Source organism: Ahaetulla prasina, chromosome 3, assembly GCF_028640845.1.
Source record: "Ahaetulla prasina isolate Xishuangbanna chromosome 3, ASM2864084v1, whole genome shotgun sequence".
In the NCBI taxonomy this organism is placed as follows: domain Eukaryota; kingdom Metazoa; phylum Chordata; class Lepidosauria; order Squamata; family Colubridae; genus Ahaetulla; species Ahaetulla prasina.
The window spans coordinates 18830851-18840497 of NC_080541.1; the positions used below are offsets into that span (position 1 = coordinate 18830851).

At 39.1% G+C, this 9647-nt stretch overlaps 1 protein-coding gene across 1 annotated transcript; it reads left to right on the top strand.

The window, feature by feature from the left end:
• The first annotated feature begins 356 nt into the window (after positions 1-356).
• TATDN1 (TatD DNase domain containing 1) lies at positions 357-9490 on the top strand. Its single transcript, XM_058177232.1, has 8 exons — positions 357-681; positions 769-811; positions 3550-3635; positions 3729-3769; positions 4633-4709; positions 6092-6162; positions 8533-8659; positions 9345-9490. The coding sequence occupies exons 1-8, from the start codon at positions 417-419 to the stop codon at positions 9445-9447; spliced, it is 813 nt and encodes a 270-aa protein (XP_058033215.1). The 5' UTR covers positions 357-416; the 3' UTR covers positions 9448-9490.
• The last annotated feature ends 157 nt before the right edge of the window (positions 9491-9647 follow it).

Here is a 9647-nt window from a genome sequence, read left to right on the forward strand (position 1 = left end):
TTTTGCTAGTACAATGTACCAGCAGAAAATATAAAGCCACATCCATGATGCAAGAGAATACAGGTAGTATTTGAGTTACAACAGTTCGTTTAGTGACCATTTGAAGTTAACGACAGCACTGAAAAAAGTGACTTCTGACCTTTTTCCACACTTACGACCACTGCAGCATCCCCAGGGTCACATGATTTAATTTGGATGCTTGAACATTGGTTCACATTTATGACTATTGCAATGTCCTGGGGTCACGTGATCACATTTTGCAACCTTCAGACAAGCAAAGTCAACAGCGAAGCCAGATTCAATTAACAACCATGTTAATTTAACAACTGCAGTGATTCCCTTTACAACTGTGGCAAGGAACGTTGTCAAATGGAGCAAAACTCACGTAGCAAAACTTTCTTTTAGAGACAGAAATTATGGCCATAAGTCGAGGACTATCTGTGCATACATACAGACAGAGCAGGTGGTTATTTTCCCTTTATTTTTTAATAGAGTCTGCATCAGTTTTATCAACACTTTCATGTGGTCTGGTTTCAGAAATGTTTCACAGTACCGTTGGCTGCCATCCCACTCGCTGTGGAGCATTCGATGAGGGCAATCCTGACCAGTACTTGGAGGAATTGCAAGATTTAGCTGAGAAGAACAAAGGGAAAGTGGTTGCAATAGGGGAGTGTGGCTTAGGTAGGTATTAACTCCCTGGCGTAAGTGCACTGTTTGTTCACGGCAGTCTTTAGAAGGCCTCTTCACTGTCTGTTTTCCCCTTTTCAGACTTCGACAGATTAGAATTCTGCCCCAAAGACATCCAACTCAAGTAAGAAATGTATTTATTGTTTCAAATATGTTGTACTGGCCACCCTGTCCTTTTAACCTTCGTGTTGTGTACTGTTCTATAGCAGTGATGGCAAACCTTTTAGGCACCGAGTGCCCAAACTGCGCACACATGCATGCCCAAACTGAAAGGTGTGCCGCGCGCAAACATGCATATGCATGAATGTGCATATGCACACGGACATGCGTGCATGCGCAGCAGAGACCCAAAGACCAACTGGCCGGCAGGAGGCAGGGCTTCCCAACACAGGCAGCGCCTTTTTCTTTTGTGAGCTTCTGTTTCGTCGTTTGCAGGGAAACAGAAGCTCACGAAAGAAACGCCACGGAGATCTGATCTGGGGCAACAGCGCACCTGCCAGCAGAGAGGGCTCTGTGTGCCATAGGTTCGCCATCACGCTTCTATAGGGATTTTTTTCAGGAACATCCATTAGAAGCCTTAAAACACCTTCAGCCTATTTTAAGCTGAAGGAAAAGCAAAGAGCAGGTCAACCCTTCCACCGTTTATCCTCAGACTGAGAGTCCTAAGAGAGATTCTCTGTTTCCAAATCCTGTTATCCGTCTCGACAGCATAAGGGCTGCCAAGATTTCCATTTGGGATCTTGTGCTTCTGCTCATTCTGATAAGAGCAGAAACGGTCATAAAATTGGATGGCTAGGGTGAGGGAAACCAGGCTTCAAGCGGCATCTACATGTGGGATGTGAAAACCCAGAGGGCAATCTGGACTTCTTCCCAAAGGGGAAAAATGTCCACACCATAGGGCAGATTGCCGTTTTTGTGTGTGTGTGTGTGTGTGTGTTGTGTTTCTCCCTCCCTGGAAGTTGTTGCCACAGAGTAAGACGCTACTTAATGAAGTGGGCATCTTTGCTCAGGAATTAGTCAGCCAAGTTAAATGAAATGGGGGAAAAAAACAGTTTTTAGCAACAAAAAAAGTAACACAAAATCACGTGAAGTGTTAATACCACTTTATAATGCCTTGGTAAGGCCACACTTGGAATACTGCATTCAGTTTTGGTCGCCACAATGTAAAAAGGATGTGGAGACTAGAGTGCAGAGAAGAGCAACTTCTCTTCAGCTTCAACCACAATACACAAGCAAATAATAGATACAATCTCAAGGTAAACCGCTCCAAACTTAATTGCAGAAAATATGACTTCAGCAGCAGAGTGGTCAGTGCCTGGAATGCACTACCTGACTCTGTAGTTTCTTCCCCAAAGCCCCAAAACTTTAAGCTTAAACTGTCTACTGTTGACCTCACCCCATTCCTAAGAGGTCTGTAAGGGGCATGCATAAGTGCATCTGCGTCCCTACCGTCCCTGTCCTGATATTCCTTTTTACTTATTCTTTTCATGTATCCAAATTATATTTATACTTTTACCTGTTATCCTATATATAATTGACAAATAAATAAATAAATAAAAACAAAGATGATTTGGGGACTGGAGGCTAAAACATATAAAGAACGGTTGCTGGAATTGCGTATGTCTGTTTGATGAAAAGAAGGCCCAAGGGTGACATGATAGTGTTCCAATATTTCAGGGGTTGCCACAAAGAAGAGAGTCAAGCTATTCTCCTAAACGCCTGAAGTTAGAACAAGAAACAATGGATGGAAACTAATCAATGACAGAAGAAACTTAGCACTAAGGAGAAATTTCCTGACAGTTAGAACAATTAATCAGTGGGACAACGTGCCTCCAGAAGTTGTGAATGCTCCAACACTGGAAGTTTTTAAGAAGAGATTGGATAACCATTTGTGTGAAGTGGTGTAAGGTTTCCTGCCTGAGCAGGGGGTTGGACTAGAAGACCTCCAAGGTCCCTTCCAACTCTGTTATTCTAAATTGTTGTAAGATATAACAAAATAACATTTTTACTAAACTTCATTAATGTGGATTGTCTTGCATTTGGCAAAAGTTGGTCAGACGCCTCTGGATGCTCACAATAAGGGGATGTTCAACATCCCTTTTTGGTCCTGACATTGCAGGAAGTCTTTGACTTAACAACCACAATTTTAACAAGAATTTTTATTATATCTTTTTGCCGCGGTTGTTAAGCGAAGCCCTGTGGTTGTTAAATAAATTAGACTGTGGGGTCACATGATCAAAATTTGGATGCCTGGCAACCAGCATATATTTACAATGGTTGTAGCATCTTGGGCATCACGTAATCCCAATTTGCAACCTTCCCAGCTGTCTCCCATCACCTCTGATGCTTGTAAGTTTAAGAACCGATTGTCACTTTTTTCAGTTCTGTTGTAACTTGGTTGGCTAAATGAAAGATTGTAAATTGAGGACTACCTGTATCAGGCTACCAGGATGTAGAATATCTTGGTTTATAAATATATCTAAATTTTTAAAATATTTGCCTTTTTGGTGGAAGATCACAAAAGAGATCTGGATTTTCTGCACACCTCTGCTGTTTTGGAGACCTGTGTTAGTCACGGCACAGCTAAGACCCTTTCACAGTTCAGAGGTAATTCGGCTGTTTTCTTGGGCATTGGGGTCAGGACTATTAGAATTCCTGACTGGAAGAGGGTAGTAAGTGTGATTCCCAATTATTGCCTCTCTAAAATGGTTTGGAGTCAATTATTACTTTGTTTCTGAAGTCTTTTTTTTTTTTTTTAGTGATGTATTGGCTTGTCATCCAGAATCATATTGTTAGAATTGAGCAGCCGTATAAACGCTATGGATTCAGTGACTGGTAAATACAATTTTTATTTTCTTTCAGGTATTTTGAAAAACAGTTTGAACTATCTGAGCAAACCAAATTGCCAATGTTTTTGCACTGTAGGAATTCGCACCCAGAATTCCTAGGTGAGTTTTGTTAGAAAATTAGAACAACAAATGTGTACTTTTGAGGGAACAAAAGCTCTTAAGATTCTAAAATCAAATTCTTCTTTTCCACAGATATAATGAGACGAAATAGAGAGAGGTGTACAGGAGGAGTGGTAGGTGCAATGGAGCTATGTTTTTTAGCATTACACTTTTTTGGTGATTTAAAGTCTATTGCTATATTTGCATTACAAATAGGTTAGAGATTTCTCTTTGTGTCTACATTCTTCGCCCAAACCTTGCCTTCTAAAACTCTAGTAGAAGGAATAGCAATTTGGATCTAACACCAAGCATCAAGTTTTTCTTTTTGTTGTGAATTGGGATTTCTGTGAACCTTAACTCTAACCCTGAATCTTTTTATTTTAAATTTGGCAGTGTCCTTTCTTAGGCCTTGCTAGCCATGTTTAGAAGTTGAACTCAGAAAGACTGGGGTATCTGCATCTGGTAGGGTAGCACAAAGAACGACACAGCTGAGAAAAAGGGAACAGCCACGTCACTTTCCTAGGCAGAATTGCTAATTTTTTCACACATTTTTTACATACGTACAGCTGCTGGATGACATCCAGAAAGAGCAACAGAAATAATTAAAGGGAACTGTACAGGTAGTCCTCAGTTTATGACCCATTCTCTTAGTGACATTCAAAGTTATGACAGACTTCCTCAGGGACACTTACGATCTGAAGTTCCAATGGCCATCCCTCCTCCCCGTAATCACATGACTGCATTTCGGGTGCTCAGCAACCCCATGTCATGTGATCAGCATTTCCGGGTTTTAAGTAAACAATAGGTTTGCTTAACCTCTCCCACAAAAAAAAGGTCATTAAGATCTGATCGGGTTACAGGGTTTATGACCCACTTTATGACTTTCGCAATGATTATGACGGGCAGACTCCATCATGGTCATACGTTGAGGACTGCCCACATTAACAAACATTTACCTTCCGTCTTATGATATACATGCTTGTAATTATTTTTATAGGTTCACTCTTTTGACGGCACCAAAGAAGAAGCGGCAGCTCTAATAGATCTGGATCTTTATATAGGGATTAATGGTTGGTAAGTTATTTTAAACATTAACTCTTAACTCAAGCATTCATTTTTAGTTTGGCAGGTGTTTTGCAACATTTTTTAAAAAAAATAAAAGATAGATCATTAACCACGTAGTGCAGAGATGGGCAACTTTATGAACTGTGGACTTCAACTCCCAGAATTCCTGAGCCAGCTGGCTCGGGAATTCTGGGAATTGAAGTCCACAGGTTGTAAAGTTGCCAGAGTTGCTCACCCGGATGTAGTTTGTCTTGCCAGGGATATGAAAAATATAAAGACCTTGTTTTTTTTGAAGCTTGCAGGAAACAAGAACAAAAGGCTGTCTTTTGTAGGCTGTCTGTACTATGTTTGATGGGCCACATTAACTTTCTAGAGCCCTCCAATTATGTTACACTCATAACTAAGAAAAATAATTAAAAGTCAATAATAAACAATAATCTACCGTATTTTTTGGAACTTTTGGAATAAGATGAACTTTTTCCCCCAAAAGAGAGGGTGAAAATCTGGGTGTGTCTTATACTCCGAATATAGCCCCACCTAGCTTCTCAAAAGGAGGTTTCAGAGGCTGAAAGAAGCTTCAGAAATGAAGCTCCCAAACAGAGCTTCAGAGGTTTTTCTATTTTTCTGAAGTTCTGTTTTGGAGGCTTTCAGAAGCAGAAAAAAGTTTTCTGCTTGAAACAGAGTTTCAAAGGCAGGGGAAAAAAAGCTAGGCACAGAGCTCACAACCAAGGAACCTGTTGCTAAAATTCACCTCTGGGAAAGCTGATTGGGGGTATTCCAGGAGGCCAATCCACCTGCCAATCAGCTTTTTTCTTATTTTCCTCCCCAAAAACTAAGGTGCGTCTTTTATTCCGGTACGTCTTATATTCCGGTGCGTCTTATACTCCGAAAAATATGGTAAATCTCAATCAGATATACTATTCTTAGCTCAGAAGAATCCTTTATCTGCAATTCTCAGATAAGGTATCCAGTTCAAGAGCTGGGAAGTCCTCGTGTTCACCAAAGGTTTAGAAATAATTTTGAATACAAAGTTACCCACCTCTATCTCAACCCTACCTTACAAAATACAGAAAATGAAAAGAGTGAACAGGATATAAAACTATAGGACATGTAGCTCTAGAAGCCCTAGAGCTTCTGTGTATCCAGAGATGCAGTAGAATTCAACTTTAACAAAACTTAAATTTCATGCATTGTTGCTCTCCTAGTTTTTAATTTGGAAAAAAAATCAGTCTAATGTCAATGGGATTAGAAGCACAATATTGGAGCATGCTCAATACTGGTTCAAAAAACCAAAATTATTCATTGAATTTTGGCAGCAGTTTCTTTTTTATGAACTCCTCAACAATAGTGATAGACAGTTTCATCTAACAAACTTCTAAAATTATTTCCAGTTCTCTGAAAACTGAAGCCAACCTAGAAACGGTGAAGTCAATTCCCAGCGAAAGGTTAATGATAGAGACAGGTAAATCACTTTCCTTTCACTAATTTATCATTTTCAAAACTCTTTTAGATCGGAGACTTATTTGGGTTGCAGTCTTGAGATGGTGCATTCAAATCACAGCCAGATACAAGGTTAGCTTAGTATTCTATAGAGTCTCTAAATCACCCAGGTCATGGTTGTCTCAAAGATGCTTTTCCAAAAGTCAAGTGGGTTTTTTCTTTGAAAACATTTCACTTCTCATTTAAGAAGCTGCTTGGGTACGAATGGAAGAAGCTTCTTGAATAAGAAGTGAAACATTTTTTTAAAAAACAAGAAAGTCTAGTTGCCTTTTGGAAAAGCACCTTTGGGTTAGCTTAGCATGATTTTCCCAACGGCTAATTCATTGATGAAACACGGAAATGCCCTTTTTTTAAAAAAAAATTATCAGTCCTTTGACAACAGTTTCAGGAACAAAATATTCCAAAGAAACCTGGAATTTTCCATTCTTGTTCTGGATTATGCTATTCTGGGTTTCTGGAAGTAGGTCTTGTAAATAAAAATGTGCTCCAGACAACACTTCCACAAAACTATTGAACCAGCCTCAAAAACAGCACGATGCAAAGAAGGAACTGCAAATTGGTCTGCTCCCAAGCCTGGCATTTTGCCAGATCCTTGTCAAATTTTGGATTATACTTTCTCTCACCCTGTGTGCATATGAGGCCCTTAACTTTCATAATCCTAAACAAGGCTGAAATTGAGACTTGCATTGTCAAGGTATCTGGAAAATACCATTTTGGGGGAGGCAAGTGGCAAAATCTATCTCATCCTGCAAACACAACCTATGCAAAAGTTGTTGCCTCTGGTTTGTGATGCAAATACATAAGGGCAAACTGCACCATGACATCACCGTTCTTGTTTTGACAGCAAGCTATGAAGGCGGCTTTTGAGGAAGAGCATAAAACTGGTAGAACACGGTTACCTCACTTTCTCCAAAGTAGCTGAAACAAAGGTTTAATAGCAATAGCACATAGACGTATATACCGCTTCACATCCCTCTCTAAGTGGTTTACAGAGTCAGCATATAGCCCCCAACAATCTGGATCCTCATTTTACTGACCTCAGAAGGATGGAAGGCTGAGTCAACCATGAGCCTGGTGAGATTTGAATTGCCAAATTGCAGGCAACCGGCAGTCAGCAGAAGTAGCCTGCAGTACTGCACTCTAACCAGTGCACCACCACAGCTCTATAGCTTCATAAAGATCTGGTGGGATGTAAATCTTTCCATTGATCAACTAGCTATGCACAGTCCTTCTTACATATGGCTAAGTGAGGTAAGAGCAGAAAAATATATCAGACTTTGTGCTCGGTAATCTTTTTCCCCCCTCAGAATCTGTTCATGTAATACATTTTAAATGAATATGTTGGTGGAACAAGCTTTACCAAATAAGAGTGCCTTATTATTTATTTTATATTATATTGAAAAGCAAATTCTAATTAAAAGACTGTTCCAAAAGGGCTGGGTAATAAGATTCAGACAAGTTTCAATGGAAGCTTGTTAACACAGTATTTCAAACAATCTCTTCAGTATCTTATCAGTCACCAAAATCAGATACAGTAGAACCTTAGTTTAATGGGCTTTAGATAAAATAGGCACATTTTCATTGGGATGTCACCAAGTTGAGAATTTAACAGACATCCTTCCCCACCCCCACACCCCAATGGTTTATTAAATCTGCAAACTTGGCTCTTTAAAGACTTGTGGACTTCAACTCCCAGAGTTCCTCAGCCAGCAAAGCTGAGGAATTGAAGTCCACAAGTCTTAAAAGAGCCAAGTTTGCAGACCCCTGGAATATACCAACCTATGCAGGAGTAGAGTGTCTTTGGAATAATTGTATTGATGTTGCTGTTTTATATTCAGTCTGCACTTGCAGCTACTAGTAAAAGCCACTTGTATACAGGTAATCCTCAACTTACAACTATTCATTTAATGACCATTCAAAGGGCTGCAATGTCCCAGTTTCACGTGATCACCTTTAGTGGCCTTCTGACAAGCGAAGTCAGTGGGGAAAGCCAGGTTCACACCTGGCTAGGAATGTAAAAACTGCAGTGTTTCAATTGACTGGCAGGAAAGGTCACGAAATGTGGCAACACTCACTTAACAAATGTCTCACTTATCAACAGAAATGTTAGGCTCAATAGCGGTCGTAAATCTAGGACTACCTGTATTTACTGCCTGTAACGATTTTTAAGAAATCAAATGAGAATTTTTAATTCATGTCCAAAGTGCCAAATGAAAGGTATATACTGCATGTATAAGGAGGAAATGAGACAAGCAGGAATGTAAAACACAAGTGCTCAAGTTCCTGAAATGAAAGCTACCCCTTTTTAAAATTTTAATTATTCTCTAATTAGATGCTCCCTGGTGTGGAGTGAAAAACACCCACGCAGGCTCAAAATTTGTAAAAACCACCTTTCCAACTAAAAAGAAATGGGAAGCAGGACACTGCCTAAAGGACAGAAATGAACTTTGCCATATCATGTAAGTACTGTTTGCTCTTCCTGTCAGAGATTCAGTCCAGGAGAGATTAGTCATGATTAGTCCCCCTGAAGCTGATCTAATGAGTTAGCCATGACAGGCTCAAATTGCAGAGCTTTAAATGGGACGTGCTGGCGTCTAACTCTATCTAGGTCGCAGCGAAAGAATATAATACTTTATAAAACGTATTTCTGAACTTCCATTTCTTCAGTGCAACATAACAATATGAGATTTACTTTGCTGGAGCATATCTAGATGCCATCTATTTTTGCAATTTAACAGCAGCCAACAAGAGCACTGAGAAGTATTAATCTGCTATTCTATCAATCCCACAAATTCAGGCCAAACTTAATTGCTTCAAAGGCTTGATAAAACATGCTTTTAAATTAACCACTATTACCCACCATTCCAGATTTCCGTGATAAAAACTGGTCAGTCATAACCAAAACTTCCAGCCCTTTCCCAGTCACAAGAAGACCAAGAATCATACAAGTTAGGATAGATTCATTGCTGTTTCGTTAGATCATCATTTAGTGTGACATTTAGTGAATGCAACTCCAAAACTATTTTTTTTAAAAAAAAATCACAAATATGGCTTACATATCTTTCATGCAATTTTATCAAAAGTTGTCATGAACTTCTATAAATTATTCTTTTTTCTATAACATTTCTGTTTGTTTTATTGTAGCCAGATACTGGAAATACTGGCAACAGTTCGTGAAGAAGAGCCATTAGAACTGGCCAATATTATGTATAACAACACTATTAAAACTTTCTTTCCAGATATGTAAATCCAGTTAATTCTGTTCATAAAATAAAATAATCTTAAATCTACTCCCTAATTCTGAAATCATTATTTAAAAAGTTATGTTTTCCATATTGGGATGGGATAGTTAAAAATACGTGTCTGGAAATCCTCGTCTTTATTGTGAATTTTCTGGCATTTTAGAAATGTTTTTCTTTCCCGTTAATTCAGATAATTTTATTATGT